Raw genomic sequence first — 19,703 nt, forward strand, 5'->3', positions numbered from 1 at the left:
CCCTCTGTGAGCTGGCCCAGGGTGGACATTAGACCTCCTCTTTACCTAGATGCCCTTCTAAACAGGTTTAAAGACCGATTATGGCAGAGCTACCATGATGGGAGCAGGGAGAGAAGTGGACAAAGCCAGGCTGACTTCCTGACGCTGCCGCTTTGGGCAAGTGGGTTCTGAGCCCCTGGGGCTGAGACCAGGATTAAACCTATACGGGGTATCTGTACCCACAGAAAAGGTCCCTGTATGAACTCAAAGTGTAAAAGGCAAATTTGAGCAGCATCTCTAGAGAAGAAAAGATACACCAAAGCACTCACTGCTTTCAGCTGTTTTATTGCTAAACTATCACGATATAAGCCGTATAAAAATACTTTACATATAGCAAAAATAAACTACATTAAACTGGAGATTAAAAACATTTTGCATAGGAATGTGATGTATTCAAACTTCCTTAACAGTCAGGATTTTTAAAACCTAAGCCTTCCAGCACCACCCTGTTGGAGAGAATTGTTTGTTGGAGAACTACTTAAGGCATGGTCAACATTTTCTCCCCTCTGAGGGCTGTAGAGGCAATGGGGGTAAGGGAGGTTCTTTGACAAGGTGCTCAGGGTCTAAACTTGTCCCAAGGGCAGTGCTGAAAGCCCGGGCCCTAATGGAAAATGTATCCTTTGCTTCCAATGCGTCCGACCCGGGACGGGGCAGGTGTTTGGGCTGCCGACAGCTGCATGAAGGCAGAGTGTTAAACGTTTTTTCCAACACCCAACATCCCGTCTCCTTTTCAGAGGGGCTCGCTTAGGGACCATCTCCAGCTCACCAATCACAGAAACGTTTGTTTTTAAACAAACTGAGTTAACATGGTGACGTTGGCTATAACCGAAGGTACTCCCGACAGCGGAGGGAAACTGATGTTTGCAATCACAATCCTTTGTGACACTTAAGCATTTAGCTGGAATGCAGGAAAACCCGTGCATTGGCTGGTTTGGCTCCATGAGGTTTAAGGCCTAAGCCCTGGGCTTGGAAGACTGGTGGTTAGGATGTGTTGGGTACCTGCTAAAGGGTCATCCCTCCAAAAAAAAAAAAAAAAAAGGATGCCGGACCTTGTCAGGAATGTCCCAACCCCCATGCCTCCTGTAAACGTGAACAAAATTGTTAGCCGGACCTCTGACGGTCTTTCAATTGTGAAAAGAAAGCACTTGGGAAGCGTTTTTTGACATGAAAACAAACACGTTCAGCCTCCCTTTAGTCTGTTGTGACAACCAGAACATATCCGCTTCCAATCTAAATGTTGCAGCTCCCACGCTGGCCAAGACGGACTTCCTGAGACCGACGTCTTGGCTACTGGATGTAAACGAGAAAGGCCCCGTCAGTCCTTTCCAGTTTTTCGAAGGAACCATCCGGATTCATCTAGGGTGTGTCTATGCTGGAAAACTCTGCATGTCCTTTGGATAATGCGTACAGGGGTTACCTAGCGGGATTTGGTCAGCTCTGTAAACGGTAGCCTGCACCCAGGGTTCTGTGAACTTTGCGAAGTCTTTCAGAATCCCGTTCCCACACAGGTGGTTTTGTTTTTAACTCACGGTCACCTACTAGGCCACTTCTTTGGGGGATCTAAACACTTTACAAGACAGTTCTCCTCCGTGACCAGACGCAGGCTCAGAGGTGAAGTCCGTGTCCTCTCTGGCAACAGACGGTTCCTTTTTCCACAAAGCCATCCCCCTTCTTTCTCCAAAGATGCTTTCTTCTAAGACTCAGGTGACTGACAAACTCTGAGGTGGGTAGTTTCGTAGGGCTTTTTTGGGGGGGTGGGGTTGTGGGGGGGGGGGTTTGTATTTTTGTTTTGTGTTTTTGCTAGCACGATTCACAAATTTTCAAGGATACATCTTTTCTCGGGGTGGGGGGGGGGGAGGCGGAAATCCTCAGCATATGTAAAAAGAGACACTTGCAAGAGATTTCAACCATTTATAAATATTTTCTAATTCCAACAGGGGTGTGTGATATTTTCGGGACAGATAAAAAGCATAAAAATACAGGTAAGAAAATAAAATTTAATAACCTACTACTTTGGGTTGCTATTATATATTATCAGGCAGCAGTATTTTTTGTACATACAGGAAGACTTGCAAACTCTGGAAATATACTACATTCAGCAACACCGTAGATTCCTGTTAGCAATGCTACATATTTACATTACCTTGGATGTAGCAAGTGCAAACCTCCACCTGAGATCCTTCTCACACGTGCAACACACACACCTTTCCCACTTAGACATCCTTACTTTCTCCTTCTCTGTAGAGGATCCTATTGCCTCTTCCCAGACTGAAAATATTTTGTGAGCAATTCCTCTTGGCAAAATCTCCTCCTGGCATTTGTTACTGACCAAACTTTCTCGCTAGCTGTCGGTTCCTAATACACATTCTCTCGCCTGTTTATGTCTCAAAACTAATGCTTTTTGCTTCTCTTTCCTTCGCTATTTGGTAGAGTTGTTTATGAAAGGGCTTCCTCTAATAGCCAGCCTAGGTGGTCTCAGAAAAAGCTTGTGCGTGCGTTATACACACACACGTACGTGCACAGGTTCGTGCAAGAGTTGGAACTAGCAGGAGGCCCTTTTCACTCACCTAGAAGATTGATGGAAAACGCGTTAGCCCTTGTTCGCCCCATCCAGGCACAATGAAGCAGAGCGACTTTGCTATAATAGCAGGAAGGCACTTGGGTAAAACATTCAGATAACTGAGGAAGGCCAATATCCCTCACGTGCAAAGAAAAAAAAAAAAGGGAAATGGTTCCTAGCCAGGTCAAGTGAGAACAGATCTCTCACCAAACACTAACTCTGTCCCAGCGAAGTCCAATATTGCTGGAGAGACTGCTTTGGGTAAAGCTGCTGGTGTAAGGAAACTTTTCGTGAATTAGGAAGAATTTCACAGCCCAGGAGCCCCACGGCAATTTGCGTAAAAGAGGGTTTTGCTAAACTTTGTGCTTGGGGTGGGTGCAAGAGAGGTCCCTGGTTGTTAGGGGGAAAACAAATGCTAGGCCTCGATTAAAAGGTCACACCCTGGGCGTTCTGTCCACTCTCTGGAGCACCAGACCCACCGGGCTGTGGTCACCAAGCCTCACGCTCCTGGCAGAGCTGTTGGGAAGGTTTAACCTCCGGATGACCTTGACTAGGAAGCCAGGACTTGTAAATGCCACAGGGAGACGTCAACGGCCAGGATTCTCTTCCTACGCTTCTCCCTAGCAGATCTGAGAAATCACGAAGCAGAGCCTTTCGAAGAGCGCCGGGACCTCTGCATTCTGTTTTTTGATTACGGGGGAAGAAACCGAATGGCCGAAAACGAATCCCTGGCTCGTCCCGGGGTGTCCACGGTAAATGCAAACAGGAACGCATCTGGGTGATGAGAACCCACCCCTGCGGAGGACTCAAGAGTTTTCTGTGTTTGCAGAAACTGCACCAGAGGAGGCAGGCTCGTGGGGGCTCGATGTGCGCAGTGGAGACAGAATTTGGGGGCCAATCACCATACAAGCGGTCCGGGCAGAGCTCTGTCCAACTGCGGACTGCCCGTGGGCTGGTTCTCTTCGATGTGGATGCAGGCGGCTAATGCAGACAGGTCTTGGGGACCGAGGGACGCTTGAAAGGGCTTCAGATAAAGATCACCAATGAACTTTGGGGGCCACAGCCTGCGATGGCATCCCACGTGGAGTCGAGGCCAGAAGGAACGCTGCCCTTCTCACGGGGGAACCCACTTAGAAAAAGAAATGCTTAGGCCTGCTCATTGCCATTTCTCACAATTTAACCAAAATACCTTCACTTTTTTTTTTTTTTTTTTTGGTGGTTTTAGCTCCTCTTCAATTCCTTCTCAAAATTCAATGCACATGCCTGAGATTGTTGTTCCTCGCTAGTTTACGGGGAAAAAAAAGCACTCTGGCCGTTAGGAAGAAAGCAAGCGAGACCAGCAGAAAGCCATTAGGTTGCAGGGGTGCGGAGGTGTTAACACTGCAGCCTGCGGTCCCTGCTCGAGTCTGACCGCCTGCTGCAGGGGTGAGGAACTGCTGGCCTGGAGCGAGCCCCACCCTCCAGCCAGCTTTTTGAAGCAGAGGAAAAAAAAATAACGTGTACACGTGTCATAACTTAACGCCGAGTTTTAACAGGCCATCTTGTTAGGGGCCACTTGTGCTTCAGAATGAGAAAACTCAAAAGTAAGGCTTTCGCTGTGGCCCAACCGTGGCCAGGAACAGGCGATCCCTAAGGATGACGGTCCGGCTTCCGTTTTTCTTCAGCCCATAAGCCAGACTCTTGGGTCACGTTCCCTTGGTTGCTGTTTGAAAACTCCTTTTCCTGGAAAAATGAACGCAGGGCTGGGGTTTAATGACACGGCCCACATCTTCCACCCCCCACCCCAGCCCACGCCCTGAGCCCCGGTCAGTCGGTTCTCGGGGCCGTCGCGGCGTGCTGTCTTGTGCAGAATGTGGTTTTTTTGGTCAGCAGGCACTTAAGGACACCATGAAAGTCAACCGAGATGCTCTTTGGGATTTAAAACAAAAATCAAAAAGGCAGAGCGTTCTCCCTGGTGTTTACACAGAGAGGTGGCGAGCTCCTCAATCGAGGGTCAGCTTTTTGCCAGAACATGGTCCCGCGTGTGGCCTCCGGGCCAGGAGATGTACAGGAAAGAGAACAGAAGGTGAGAGGCAGCGGAAGGCTCCGAGGGGTCAGATACGGAAGGTGGCTTGCTAATGGCATCTTCTACGTCTGGTTTCTGGCGGGAGGTCCTGAAAACTCCTTCCTGATAATTTCATTAACTACAAAAGAAAAGAGAAAGAGGGAGAGAGAGAGGAGGGGCGAGTGAGAGGGCACCAACAACACGGGTTGGATTAGCTTTCTAGAACCTTTAAACAAACAAACCACGCTTTTGTTCTCTCCGATAATACGTTGGACAATTTGTAACGTAAGAAATGCCTTCCTGTGCTTTTTCTGTTCTCCTGGACAGTAATATTTTGTGCTACGGATGTGTTTGTGAAGGGAACTTTAAAAAATCGTGGCAGAAATTGAGCTGGGCCCTAGGGCAGGATCTAAGTATGTTCAGGCTCTCTGCTGACTACCACACTCCTTCTGTTATTACAGCATCCGGAAAATACCTACTATGAGACTAAACCATAGTTGACCCACAAAGCATTCAGTTCTCAAAAGAGACTTTTCAAAAGAGAGTAGATGGAGATACCACTGAGAGTAGCCATCAGTGTAGACGACATCTCTCTCAGCACAACCAGAAATTCTGGCCTTACCCCTCCCCCCGCCCCTGCCACCCATGCTAGGGAAGTGTCCTCCGTCCGAGGGGCTCTGGAAAATTCGGTCACCCCCTCCCCCAGAAGGGAACCAGGAATGTAATGCCGGCCCCTGACATCAAGAAGCTGGTTCTCTTCTCCCATCTCGGCCTCCTTATCCAGGGCCCCTGTCTCTGTAAGCAAGGCAGGAAGGTCTTAGAATGGGGATCTGGCAAAAAAAGAAAAAAAACTTTCTTGGTAAAAAGTTGCTCTCTGCAGCAGCCCAGATCCGAGGCAGGGGGTGTGCACAAACCCGAGGGCTGTGTGCGCCCTCGCCTGTGCAGTGGGATGGGTCGACTGGTCCCAGGGGCAGGAGGAGAGGGGAGAGGAGGGAGACCCCTGTTGGGTGCCTTCGAAGGTACTTAATCTCCCCTCCCCCGCCTCCTCCCGCAGTCCCCTTCGTGGGTTTCGTCTTTGATTACCTTACTGTAATCCTCCCTGCTTATTTTCTGTTTCTGTTGAGATTTGCTCCAAGCCCCCCCACCCCACGCTCAAGCGGAGCCCTCCTAGGTCCAGCATGCTCTTCCCAGAAGACCCCTGCGTGGACGAGTCTGCAAGCCCCAGGGAAAGCGCAAAACTTTCCCAAAAAAGCCAACTGCCCTTGAGCTGGAAAAGGCACGCTTGGCCTTGGGCTCCCTCACTCCACTGGTAGCGGCGTGACTCTACCTCTCTGTGCCTCGGTTTTCCCCTCTGGTAAGCGGAACCCACGACGTGTACGGCTTAGTCCCCGGTAGGCACTGAGGCCCATGCCTGCTCCTGGCGCCCGCCTGGCAAATGGTGTTCCGTAGCGGCTGGCTCCACTCCCCACACCCCCAGGCTCGGGGTCAGACTCTGAATGAGTGCTTCGCCTCGGTGGGCTTCGTTTTGTGCTAGAAACTATTGAGGCACTGCTCCCTGTTCTTCAGGTATGTGCTGAAAGCACGTGCGAGGTGGGAGTTCGGGTTAGCATCCCTTCTCTGCTGCCTCCTTACTTGAATTTGCCTCAGTCTCCCCATCTGTAAATCGGGTCTAAAAACGTCACCTCCCTTCTAGGGTCCTAGAGGAGCTTGGATAAGATCCTGCAAGCAATGGACTTATCACAGTGCCCCGTGTCTGGCAGGTGTTCACAGCATGGGGCACATTAGGTATGAGATGTTATACCTACGGAGGTACACGTGCATAGTATTAGCACAGCAAAGCGTGGCCGCGGATCCATTAATAGCTCAGAGGATGAATTCACATTCAGCAAACCAACGTTGTTGACCGGGCACTTACTGTATACCAGGTACTGGCTGAGCTGACTCCCAGGGGCCCTAAAGCAGGAACCCAGCCCACCCTTCTGTGAACCCTGCCCGGGCCTGGTAAGCTGAGAGCCCTTTGTGAGGCAGGCAGGGAGCCACAGGGGGAGCAGAATGCCAGGGGGAGGGAGGTGGGGTCAGTGCAGCTTCATGGGAAGCTTTTCAAAGCCCGGATTCTGAAGGGCTTCCTGTTTTCTCAATCTAGGAAACCAGAAGAGTCGATCCTTAATGGAAACTTTCCACAGCCTCGGCTTTCTAAAAATATCTGGTAGGCAGCCATGTTGGCACCACGGCCCTCACTAAAGGGTCGCTCCCCCTCCTCAGAAGGCAGGGGCTGGGGCCGGGGCAGGGGATGGAAGGTAGGCGCCGTGTTCAAGCACAGAGACGCTCTGCCCGCTTCCTGGAAGCTAGAGTCAGGTAGATGCTAATAGTCGCGTCTGGAAAACTCCGGACAGCGTGCACTTAGACCTTCATGTGGTTGGGGGTGGCGAGGGGGCGGCTGTGGGCCCAGGCCCCGAAGTGAGGCCCACTCAAACCCCGCAGAAACCTCTCTGGCTAGAGGAACCTTCTCTTGCTGAAACTTCAGGGCTGGCTCCCCTGGCTGGGAGCGAGTTCTAGAGCAGGAGTGCCAGCTGGGTGTTGGCAGGGGCAGCGCCGGCCCCCCCCCCCCCCGCCCACTTGGGGGACCTCGAGCCCAAGACCTGGAGGGTCTCTGCTCCAGAGCCGGGTCTCCTGTCTGCAGGGAGGTCTCCCCTCTGCAGCCACAAGTATTCAAACCGGTTCCCTGATGCCCACCATGCAACCTCTCCCTGGGTCCTCCCCCGGCTTCTGTGCTGGATGGGACGGGGAGGCGGGGGGGGGTCCTGCCTCAGCCCTGCCGCACCTCCTTCTCCAGCTCTCGTCTCCCTCTGCAGCTCTACCTGCTTAAGGTCTCCCTTACGCAAAAACCCCGCTCTGGGTGCCCCCTGCTTCCCTCGCCGGCCACGCAGGCTTCTACCTGCACTCTGCTGGTAGAGTAGCCCAGCAGCCCCTTTCTCCTCACTCCTCCATTCAAGGCTCTGCTCCCTCTCCTGCTCTGCACTGCATCCCCCCAGTCCTGCCCAGTCTCCTCCAGGTATCGGTTCCAGGCAGTTTACCAGCTACTGCTTTATGTTCTTGTTCCCCCACGGAATCCTCAGCTTTTAAACAGGGCTTCGGGAAGTGCTCAGTGACGCCCTTCTGAGCTTCCTTTTTCTCCTCAAGTGGTAGGTAGCCTCAGGTCCCACAGGCAGCTCTGGGCTTCGTCCCCACTCTGGGTGCTGAAACACGGTTCTGTATCAGCCTTCTGCGTTCCATCCAGTCAGTAAATGCTTTGAGCATCTATCCTAGGCCAACTTTTGTATCTTTCCTCCCACCTCTTCCCAAACTGGGCCACACCCATTTCTCCAACAGCCCCTCTCCTCGTCCCAACGCCACCTTTGCACGGAAGCTGTCTCCCACTCCTACCTACCCTCGGGCCCTCACTTCCTCCAGAAGCAAATAGCGAATTCTCACAATGCTTTGCTTGCAACCTCCTAGGCCAGGTTATCTGAGTTTCCTGTGTCCTCAGGGTGCCATGCATACAGCAGGTACCTAATGTATGCATCTCAGCCCCCCACAGATATCCCACACCACAGCCTAGGTCACTTGGTTTGGGGAAGCTGTCTTTCCTCTGCCCTCCAATTGACAAATGGGTTGCCAATGTGTTACTTGTCTGGAACCTTTTCTCTACAAAAGAATATAAGACATTCGCATTTATTGAAGGCTGACTGCGTGCCACGCACTGTAATAAATGCAAAGTTTTTCTTACGCCAAACCTAGCAATACAAGCCTCGCCTCATAGTTGGAGATAGGCAGTCCCCTGCCATACCAGGTGATGGAATTGCGATTTGAACTCAAGGCCCATGTATTAGCCTGAACCCTAGATGGCTACACAATTGATGAGACCGTGCTATTAAGTGCAGAAGTCATCATGTTTTTTCCATGGTCCTGGCATCCTCAGTGTCGTGTGTGTGTGTGTGTGTGTGTGTGTGTGTGTGTCAGGAAAAGGCGAGGGCAGCCTCTGCGAAGTTAACAGCAGAGAAGGCCATATGCTGAGTGGTTAAGGCGGTCATTGAGTATCACTTTCACAGAACAGAGTTGAGGCTAATGGTGTCGCCTCTACCACAGGCAGCCCTGACCTTTTATCACCCCTAGCGCGAGGCGCCGCGATGAAAACATTGATGAATGTGTACAACCTCAGGGTGATTTCTAAGCCTGACACCTAAGGCTGAAACCAGAAAGGAAAAGATCGACAGATGTAAGTATATTATAATTATATATTTTTCTCTTTAAAACTCTGGAAAAATCAGGCAGAGAGAATAAAAATAAAACCCTTCTAATAAAGGGCTGTTGGCATAAAAAGAATATGAGGGATCATCAAACTTCTTCTGTAAAGGGCCAGACAAAAATATTTGCAGTGCTCTGGGCCCCCTACTCAACTACCCAGCTCTGCCCTGTGGTGTGAAAGCAGCCATAGACAGTATGTGAGCAAACGGACATGGCTGTGTGCCAATAAAACTTTATTCGCCACAACAGACCGGGGGCCAGATCTGAACAGGCCAATTGCCAACTGGTGTGAGACTTAGTGTACCAGCCCCTAGTATGTACCACGGCAGAGCAGTGTCTTTTCACCTACTTTTTTTTTTTAGGGGGGGAGGGGAATAAAGCCAATGCCTCTTACTTGTGCTGTTCCTCAAACAACCCTAGGTGTTTATGTCTACACACTTGGATTTCTCTTAGCATCCCACTCTGCCCTAGGAATGCTACGATTCACTTGAAGGGCCAGACACCTGCAATACTGACTTTCATTCAGCTGAGCTCAGAGGTTCTCAAACTTTACCTTGCAGCACAGCTGCTCAGAGGTGGACGTAGAAAACCACATGGATATACACGGTAGGTGTAATTTAAAAGCCCGTCAAGGGTAACTTTGACTCTGGGCCTTTTCCCCTTAATTGCTGACTTTGGAACTTAATTCCCCGAAAAAGCAACAACAGGAAGGAGTGGAGAGACTCCCCTCCTGTTTCTCTCCCCGAAGCCTCAAGCATGTTTTCTCAAATCTGGTTAGATCGTGTGAGTGCCCACAAGAGTCTGGGGGCCAGCCACAAAGGCCACAGCCAGAAAGACACTCCTCGAGCTTGGACAGGAAGGGGGGAGGCTGCATTCTCTAGGCCAGAGAGTCTAAGAGCCAGGATAGGGGCAGGGTCCACTCACTACCCTTCTTCATCCCGCAGGGCTTTGCCGAATCTCCTCTCGAGACCCATGCTTGGGGCAAGGAGGCTGGACCAGGAAGCCCGTGACGTGCGCTCTGGGTGATTCTGTCCCAACTGCCGTGAGGTAAAGCTGCTGGGACAGCTGAGGGTGAGCACCCGGCCTCTTCCCCATTAGCATGTGGAAAAGGGCTGAGCAGGCAAGGTGGCCCTTGGCCCTTCTCCTGGGACGCCGATCTCAAAACTGAAATGATCTGTCCTCTAAGAACAAAACTCTTTTTCGCTCTGCTTTTTGCTGGCTCAGGAACTTTCCAGCCACCTCTGTGTGCTCTGGGGGAACAGTGAAGAGCTTTCCAGATGGGCCAGGCCAGACTTTAGACTCAGCGAAAAAGACAAAAAAAACCCTCGACAGGCCTGAAGCCCAAAGCCTTGGGTGGGGTCTGAGAGGTACAGGATAGTAAATCCCCCAGGGGCCCTGGACATCAGAGCCAGCTTGCCGAAGTTCCCAGGCCCCTGTAAGGTCAGAAGCATTGCCAAGTGCTAATACCAGGGAGGGAAGAAACACGCTTTAAAAAGGCCCCTTCAGGACTCTGAGAAGTGGTTTACACTGTCCACACTGACATTTTAGCTGCATTTTTGTCACCCTGAGTCCCGGATCCGAAGCCCTCGGGAGGGAGTCTGGCACCTGGTATTCAGCAAATGTTCCCTGACAGCATTGTTGCCTTTGTGGACAGGGTTTGATAGTTGCTGTTGGAGAACGTGCCAGAGAAACACGCCCCCACCCAATACCCCTTATCAGCAGAGCCCATCCCTCCAGAATGTCCAGGCCACTGTGTGTGCTGATGGGCGTGGCAGCTGGCAGTGAATTTGGGTGCGTTTTCAGAACAGCTGGCAGAACAGCTGCTCAGAGGTACATACAGAAAACCACATGGACATACACCGTAGGTGTAATTTCAAAGCCCGTGTGATGCCGCCATGAGCTTCTGGGCCTGGCCTTGATGGAATGAACCTACTTTATCTGACCAGGGGACCCTTCAAATGCCACAGCCCGATGAGCCAGGGAGATGTCAGGAGGCACGTAACCAACAACACGGCCGGCTGACTTCTGGTGAGTGTACTTCGTGTGCTGAATCGAATCGGCATGTGCACAGCATTCGGTCACAGCAACAGCATCTAAACAGCCGAGGCACAGAAAGGTAAAGCAACAGCCTCACCGTCCCAGGGGGACTCTACATTCACAGAGCGTCCTGCCCCCTGTGCTGTCAAGTCTGCGTGAGTTCCCAGGCTCTTCGACGCAGGCCCAGAATCCAAAGTCGACTGAGGTATAGATCCAGTGCTTGAAGCTACATCAGGGGCTCTGCCGAGTTCAGTGGGAAAACCACAGCTCTATCCTGGACCAAGCACAGTACCCTCCGAGAGCAGCTTCCCGGGGCTTCTGATCTACCTTCCCTGTCTCGTTCCCCAAGGCAGAGAGTCTTACTTAACTGGATACACCAAGCAACATGTACAAAACCAAAAAGGAGCTGGTCCAGTGCAGGAGCAGAACTCTCAGAGGTGGGAAGGGGGCCTTGCTATACTCTTCCTGGGAGGGGGTGATGGGGCCCCTGGGAGAACATGCAAATTCCCAGGGCCTCCTCTCCTCTCTCTCCTCCCCGCCCCATCCGTGAGCTCCAGCCTCCCAGACCAGCTCAGGGATGGACCCCAGGGGTGTCCCCTTACAGAGCGATGGGGGCTAGCCTGCAGGAAGTGGCGTCTGTGAGGACGGTCGGAAAAGATTTCTTCTACTAAAAGTAATTCAGGTTAAGGAAACACACAGCTGGAAAACAAAAGGAGAAGCAGAAGAGGTCAATTACCTTTGACTTTGATTTCTCGGATCAAAGATCACAGTCATTCTGTTTCATAATATGTTTTGTATCCAGCTAAGGTGTGTGTCTATCAGCTCTGAAAAAGATTGGCAAAATCATTTTTGAGAAGAAAAAAAAAAATCACCTTTGACCTCTATTACACTCCGAACTCACGTTAATATCATCCGTTTAATGGGTAGCTCTTCACCTAGGGCCAACTCAGAACCCAGGACAGAATTGAACCCTCCGACTGTAGTTTAAGCCCACATTCTGTATCCTCTTAAAACCACTGTGCCGGAATTAACCCCAAACCAGTGCAGTAGTCACTGAGAGGAGGGACTTAGTGCCAAGAAATGAGGGTCCCTGAGATCAAAGGGCACCAGCGAGGTGATGGTGTTTTGTTTTGTTTTTTCTAAGCTAGACAAAACAGCCCTGCCTCCTGCAGGCCACGGAGCTGCGAATCAGGGCCGACTGAAGAGAGAAAAACGTACACGCTAGCTTCTGCAGCAGAGAACGTCAGAATTACACGAGGAATCGATTCAAACGTAACCCGCCTTCAGGCTTTTCTCCGTGCTAAATTTGACCCGTTTCCTTCTTACAAGTGATAGAACCTCAGTGCGCATGCAAATTCATAAGACTGCACATTTTCTTCCTGTTTTTTTTTTTTTTTGGTTGACAGTGAAAAAAAGTTCCTATTTTTATAGCTCCTGCCCAGTCAGCACACGGAGGGCCCTTAAAAGGGGGTGGTGATGAGTGTACATTACAAGCAATAAACTCCCCCTCTACAGCAGTTTTCCAATCCCTTGTTCTCTTAATCCCCTTTAAAAAGTGCCAGAGTAAAAGGCCAGGGTCCGTTTTGCCTGCACTTAGAAATGTTTTCTGGGATGAATTTCTTACAGGGAGCGATCCAACTTTTACCAGCTGTAGCTTTATCAGCATCGTTGGGCAAACCAGGATGCTCTTTCAGAGGCGAGGCACGGACTCCCGGAAATCTCCCCTTCAAGGTGGAGAACCCTCAAATAATGAGAGCTTTCCGGCAGGTCTGTAGTTAACGGGCCTGAACTCCCCCAGGCTGGGCTCCATTCGGGTTGGCTGGGTTGGGGCTAGTAGGCACAGCAGAAAATAACCAGCTCCTCCCGGGCAGTTGCTGTGAACAGTTTGGACCCTGCATTTCAGGCCACCTCCCGAAGCAAAACCATCCACTCCCCCAAATTCCGGGTGGCCGTGGCCCCACCAGCAGTTTCCTCACTGGACTGCCTTGGCTCCAGTGCACGGTGGCTTGTTCACCCCAAGAGCAAAAGGCATCGTCAGACCATTCATTCGAGGCCTTAAAATACCATCTGTACCCCAAGAGTGGTCAAATTAATGTCTTCAGCCCAGACCTCACCCTTGACCTTCAGACTTTGCCATCTAACTACCCACTGGGCATCCCAAACTGAATATGGCCAAAGCCGATTTCCTGATTCTCACACCCGCCCCCCCCCCCCTTGTTCCCATCATAAGAAACCTCACTCTCTTCTTCCGGTTGTTCAGACCAATCTTGGTCACCGTTCACATCCCTCCATATGCAAATGCTTCTGGGTTTACCTTCAAACTATATCTGGGAACCAGCAGCCCCTACCACCTCCTGTCTTGATCACTACATCGGCCGCTCCCCTGTGTCCCTGACCCGGTGCTGGGATCCCTGGTCTCTGCCCCAGAACTGGTGGCACTGAAGGCAGAGCACTTGGTCAGTCGTTACTCCCAGAAAAACCTTAGGTGCTCTAAGGGCCAACAGGTTCCACTCTATCCATCTACACTCAGTAGACATCAAGTGCCACGCACAGGTCCAAGGTCACATGCTTGGAGCAGCGAGCCCAGTCTAGGGGGGAGCCCCGGGGACCATGCCCTTAAGTCCAGCCAGCCAGTACCCGAGAAGCAAGCCCTGCTCTGACTCTGCTCCCCAGCCCTCATCAAGAGTGTTCAGAGAATTTATAAAGCATTCATCTAACTGGTTTGCAGCCTTTTGAGGTACAGCTTCCTGTTTAGTCATGAAGTTTCCCTCCTTCACGGCCTGTTTCTTGGTGCAAGGCAGAGGCGACAAGGGGAGAGGAAGGGCCTATTTCCACTCAACTAAGACCCCAACCTCAGCTCAAGACCCAGCCACCCACTTCCCCGCCAGCCATCTCTGGGGAGTGGTGGTAGAACGCTCATTGCTCAGGTCAGGTTAGCGAGGCACAGAAAGATGGAGAGGTTTGTCCAGGACCGGGCCCCTGCACCGGGCAGAGCTCAATAAAGCCCCAGCTTCATAGGCCTTAGGCCCGGGCTCCCTGTAGGGAGATGATCAGGCTGTCTTGGGAGCTGGGTGAAAATGCAGACTGGTGTCAGAAGCCCTTGGAAAAAAAGCACTCTGCCAGTGACAGCCATGCAAGTCTCCTGGCCCCTTGCTGAGCCACAGAATGGGAATAACAACACCTTCTTGGCAAGGATTCTGTGAGGACTGAATAAGATGTTCTACCTGGTCTGTTGGCAGGTATTGATAAGCTCTGCGATATGGCCCCTAAAGAAGACCCATGGAAGAGTAAGAGGGAAGGGTGAGAAAGGGGACAGAGGCCAGGCCAAAGCATCCTCTCTAATAACCAAGAATGGGATCCTGTTTCCCTCCGCGGTTCACGAGGAAGTAGGTTCCTTCGATCGGCATGGCTGCTCTGGCCAGTTGTTAGTAATATGGAGGTGGATGGCAAGAGAGGCAGCCATGTTTAGAGTTACCTGGGTGACACCTACACCCCCCCCCCCCCCCCCCCGCAAAGCCAAGGAGAGCAGCCTCTGGTCCTAGAATCATTGCCCCATTGTGTGATCTTTTATGAGGCTACAGCTGAAGACCTACACGGCGATGTTGCATTTTTACAACACTAGGCATAAAGCGGTAAAATCCTCCCACTGGTGCTGTGGATTAGATGATCATTGAAGACAGGGATTGGAAGTGCTTCCCTTATTAATCAACACTGGAAATTAACGTGCAAGCACATGGTATCGACGGATGAAGTGCAAAAACACAGACGGGAGAATGTGTCCTCTCGCCAAATCATACAGCTAACGTCCAGCCTCCTGAAAGCTCAGGCACGCGTCTCTAAGGGGGATGGAAGTAGATGGGAAGACCCGCGTGCACCTGTGTCATGCAGCTGACGGGACTCCGCGAACGGCCCAAGGTGCGTGCAGTCTGCTGGCTCTACGATGAAAACACTGATGTCCCTCCCAACCACAGTCGAAACTGCTACCACCTTATCCCCTTTCCCACGTTTCCCGTGATTACGCATCCGCTTCCAGTCTAGGGAACGACGATTTGGGCCTTTCTCTAAGCTACGCTGCCCTAGGAGAAAGGACTCACCAACTGTAGGAACTCAAGCCTGAGCTGGGTTTGCCCCTTCTGCCCAGTCCTTTTCTCCAATTCAGCAGAATTGTCTTCTGATTTCATGCAGCTACATTGCACCTCTCCCGGCGAGCAACCACACGGCTTCTAAGGTAGCAACCACAGGCAAGAAAGCATTCTAAACAAACCACGGCTTGCTTCCTTGTCGTCCTGCCATTTCATCATGCCTGGACCCCAAACCTCTGCTGAGAGGCATCAGCCACAAAGCAAGCGTTGCAAAATACGTTGTTGCCAAAACAGAAGCAAAAAGAAAGGCGCCGGTTGCTACATCCAGTGGAGATTCGGGAAAGAAAGGGCGCTCCAAACCCACAAATGAGCCTGTGACCGCCAATGAGATGATAAAATAAATACTTAATTGTTCGGGAAGCCATTTTTCTCTCTGGGGGTCGAAGGAATTAACCAAACACTTATGTCAAGACGTTTGAGTGCGTTTCTCCTTGCTGATGTGTGAGTTGGGATGGAGGCCGGGGAGACGGGTTAGCAGGTGGAATCCCGGAGAGGCAGGAAGCCCCTCCGTCCTGGGCCACTTTCCTCACGACACACAATGGCCTAACCCAGCCCCCAGGGGGGACACCCCTACACACATCCACACATTTCCAAAGCCCAGCAGAAGCCCGTGTCCCGTAAGGAGGCACCCTCCCCCTTCACACTCCCCCCCCTTCACACTCCCCCCCCCTCCACGATACCTTCCCATCATTTGGCACGTTGTGTCTTTACATCCACCCCCAAAAGATTTCCACCACATCTGCCTCCCTCTAGCCCACAGCCTGGGTTAATGTAAGATTTGACTGACCTACAGACCGACCACCTGGGGGTGTAGGCCTGGCCCAGGTTCATGGGCAAGCCCTCACCATGGGACCCAGCCCTGGGCAAGCCCTCCTGCCTTGGAGAGGGAGAGGGCAAGTGCAGGGCCAAGAACCCTCCACCTTCCTGGTTCAGCCAAGGGCCTGTGGGGCGAGGAGCGGCAAGATAAATCAGGGACGCCCCCCGCCCCCCGGACCATTCAGTCTACTCCTTCCAGAATCAAAAAAACTACTAGCTTTTGGAAAGAAATTTCACCAGGTCGGCCCAAACCCAGTCCTGAATGTCTCTGGGTGAGATTCACAGGCCTGGCCAGGGGAACTTGCTGCTCTCGACACAAAGGCTGTCCGAGGGACCAGAAAGGACTGTGTGTGTGTGTGTCATTATTCCAGGTGTCCCTAAGACACATGTGGACAGAACTCCAACTCCTGACTCATCCCCTTATCAAACCTGTCACCTCCAGGCCCAGCCATGAACTCAGTTGTGTCCCCAAAATGGCTATGTTGTGGCGCTAACCCTCGACATGATGGTATCCGGAGATGGGGCCTTTGGGGGTGACCAGAGTCGATGAGGTGATCAGGGTGGGGTGGGGCCCCCATGATGGGATTAGCGCCCTCATCAGAGGAGACGCCAGAGAATTCGTGCGCTCGCCCTCCGCCCTGTGCCGGCCCAGTGAGAAGGTGCCCGTCCCAAGAGGGCTCTCACCAGAACCCCACCTCGCTGGCTCCCCGATCGCGGACTTCCAGACTCTAAACGGTGAGAAAATTAACGGCAGCCGAACTCAGATACGCCCACAAGCCCTGTTCTGCCAGAGCACCTGCCTCTCTGATGTCTCCATTTACGCTCACACGGCATGCCAGCGAAGCGGCCAAGGTTAAGGGACTTGCCCGAGGTCAAAGGACTTTTCCAAGGCCACACGGCTGGTCCGCAGCAGGATCTGAACAAGGAGCAGACGCTGATGCTATGGCCCCAACGTTCCCACTACCACCACACCTTTATGCGGTCTGGGTCTGGGGCCGGGAGGCCCCTCTCCTTGCTGTATGCATCAGAACCCACTTCTCTGTCCACACCCAGCCTCAACTGCTGCCTGGTTTCTTCCAGCCCAGAGCCCCTTCTCCCTGCTCCGCCCTCCACTGACCTCACAAAGGCAGCCTTCCCGCGTCTGGTAAGGTTGGAGGAGTCTCTGAGGGCAGGGGCCACAGACCTCTCAGTGCAGGGGCTGAGCACAGTGGTGAGGGGCGCACGCCCTCAGGGCAGACTCGCGGGGAAACCGTGCTGGGGGCCAGACGGCGTGGGTCCGAATCTCAGCCTGCCACGTCCTGCCATGGGCTGGAGGCAGGCCCTGGCACATTCTGCGAATCTCTGGGAATCAATGAGTCACCACGTGACAGGTGCTTCCGACAGCGTGTGGCCCATCACGAGCAGTCTGTATTCACGGAGGGAACATGGGCCAATCCACTTCTCGAGCCTCAGTTCCTTCGTCCGCAGCGTGGGAATGACAACGTGTAACCTAGCAAGGGGTTGTGCGTGAATACAACCGGCTCCGGGTCAAGCCCACAAAAAAGTGTGCTCGCGCCGTTCCTATCCCCGTCGTTAACATGTGTTTTCACCGGCCACGTGGAGAACATTTGGTTAACAGGCTGAACTGATTGGACGGCCACCCTCTTTCCCCAGAGCACTTTCACCTCCGCAGCTATTTCTGCATTTTCAGAGTGGGCGGGTCTGAGGTCAGCCGTGCTCTCAGAGATGCCTTCTCACATCCTGCCGAGAGGGGCCCCTCCCAGGCCACCCTGCAGAGTGCTGGCTGCCCCGGGCCAGCGGCGGCGTGCAGATGCATAAGAGCCCTCTGAGTCACCCACGCTCTGCAAGCCAGAGGCCTCCGGAAGTCAGCCCCAGCATCAATCAGGTCCCGCACGGCACCCAGCCGCCCAGACATCTTACCAGCAAGACCTCGGAGCTTACGAGAAAAAGTGCCACGCTGCACCGAACTGTCCCCAGCTCTCAGGATGAGTAAACACGGCAGTTCTGGGGCTCTGGTTCCGAGTCAGAAGCCAAGGTGCTAACGGGGCGGAGGGTGTCGTTGGCGGGTGGGGAGGGCAGGCCGGCGTGCCGCCAAGATGGGAATTCTTTCACGGTTCTCCTCGGGCAGCCAGAACCTGCTTCTCGGGATGCAGATCGGGACAAAGACTGGACCCTGGGATACCCTAGCTTTTAGGGTTACACAGTAAAAATCACCCATGTACTTTTTGAGGGAAAACGGCTTGAGCTAACAATGCTGCTCACTCTAGTTAAGCTGGGGGGAGGAGATGTAAGAAGCCGAGAGTAGCCTGGCTCCCTTGTAGGACCGCAAGGCCAAGCCCAGGGCGCATGTCTAAAAAGCGACACGGTATTAGCACATCACAAGCCTTAAAACAGAGCTGAGGCCCGGGGCTCAGACGGCGCTGGTGGCTTCCCTGGGCAGGACAGGAGGCCTCCCAGCTTGCTCCTGGTGACCGTCTGATCCCGCAAAAGAGAAAAGCGTAAGCTCACATCCCACAAAACCACCAGCAACCTGCTTCTAGACCTAAAGGAACCCAAGCCTTCTCGTGCTGTCGGTCTGATCCCGGCTTTGGGTGGCCATCTGGGTGGCAGAGCACAAAAGGCACCTTCCTCTCCAAATCAAGTATAACCAGCTCAGCCTCCACAGTCAGGGGCCCGTCCGATGGGAACTCCAGGGGATCCCAGAGGGTGACGGGTGAGTGGCTGCCGGACCACACCATGCACGGTAGGTGCCTGGATGCTGTGAACACCCACCGGATTCCACTCTGATGGACTCTCTCCCGCCAACACTCACGCACTCCTGGGACCTAGGGGCTCCCCCTCAGCCCCGGGAAAGTCCACACCTTTAAAATCAAAGAAAATACACTTCTCTGCCTCATCCTCTAGTCGCCTCCACCTTCCTTCCTACGCTTCAACCACGGCAAGCAGGCTTACACCCCAGGGCCTTTGCACTTCCTACTCTTGCTAACCTGGGATGCTCTTTCATTAGATATTTGCAAGGCTCTCTCATTGAGTATTGCTCGGCAACCAAAAACAATGAAATCTTGCCGTCTGCCACTATGTAGATGGAACTAGAGGGTACTGTGCTAAGCGAAATTGGTCAGAGAAAGACAAATACCATATGACTTCACTCATACGAGGACTTTAAGACACAGAACAGATGAACGTAAGGGAAGGGAAGCAAAAATAATATCAGAACAGGGAGGGGGACAACACAGAAGAGACTCTTAAATATGGAGGACCGACAGAGGGTTACTGGAGGGGTTGCGGGGGGGGGGATGGGCTCAATGGGGGAGGGGCACTAAGGAATCTACTCCTGAAATCACTGTCGCACTAGACGCTAACTAACTTGGCCATAAATTTAAAAAATAAATTAAAAAGAAAGGCTCTCTCTCCTTGAGCTCTCTGCCAAATGTCTCCTCCTCTGGGATCCTTCCCTTGCTAGAGGAGCAGGCCTCCGTGCTACCCCCTCTCTCGTATCACCTTTTCTCACAGCATTTGGTGCTACTTGGTTCTTGCGTTTGTGTTTGGACCGTGAGCTCGATGAGGGCAGGGACTTGGAGCCTTTCTGTGCAAACAGTGTCCCCAGCAGTGACGATACGTAGCCGCTGGATGAACGAACCATTAAGTGAAAAAAGGAATAAATGAACGCGTAAGCCACGGCTCTGAGTATTGGCGACCCAGCGCTGACTTCACTGTGGCAAAACACGGCGTATCGTCATGCTTGCCTCAGAGCAGGTCCCGAGAGAAGCGGTGAGAAATC

The 19,703-nt window shown here is 52.5% G+C and overlaps 1 protein-coding gene and 1 long non-coding RNA gene across 6 annotated transcripts in view; one reads left to right on the top strand and one right to left on the bottom strand.

Annotated features, from left to right (window-relative positions):
- Window positions 1–307: 307 nt before the first annotated feature.
- The window catches only part of NFATC2 (nuclear factor of activated T cells 2), a 139,944-nt gene continuing 120,548 nt past the window's right edge, over window positions 308–19,703 (bottom strand). For 2 of the 4 annotated variants that reach the window (XM_060620312.3, XM_060620342.3), the window contains exon 10: window positions 308–4,321. In XM_060620312.3, the coding sequence (XP_060476295.1) occupies window positions 4,260–4,321 (62 nt within the window). In that variant the 3' untranslated portion in view covers window positions 308–4,259. Of the gene's footprint in view, window positions 4,783–11,700; window positions 11,789–19,703 lie in introns of all 4 variants that reach the window. The other 2 variants (XM_060620326.3, XM_060620321.3) reach the window with 2 other exon arrangements.
- LOC132670122 (uncharacterized) lies at window positions 5,862–12,222 on the top strand. 2 transcript variants are annotated; one of them, XR_013554485.2, is made up of 9 exons: window positions 5,862–5,997; window positions 6,404–6,849; window positions 8,769–8,898; window positions 9,381–9,533; window positions 9,872–9,998; window positions 10,665–10,788; window positions 10,874–11,043; window positions 11,318–11,401; window positions 12,113–12,222. It is a non-coding gene; the product is annotated as an uncharacterized LOC132670122 (long non-coding RNA). The 2 variants fall into 2 exon arrangements; XR_014137482.1 differs by lacking the exon at window positions 8,769–8,898 and having other exon boundaries at window positions 9,488–9,533.

Source organism: Panthera onca, chromosome A3, assembly GCF_046562875.1.
Source record: "Panthera onca isolate mPanOnc1 chromosome A3, mPanOnc1 haplotype 2, whole genome shotgun sequence".
Taxonomy (NCBI): Eukaryota; Metazoa; Chordata; class Mammalia; order Carnivora; family Felidae; genus Panthera; species Panthera onca.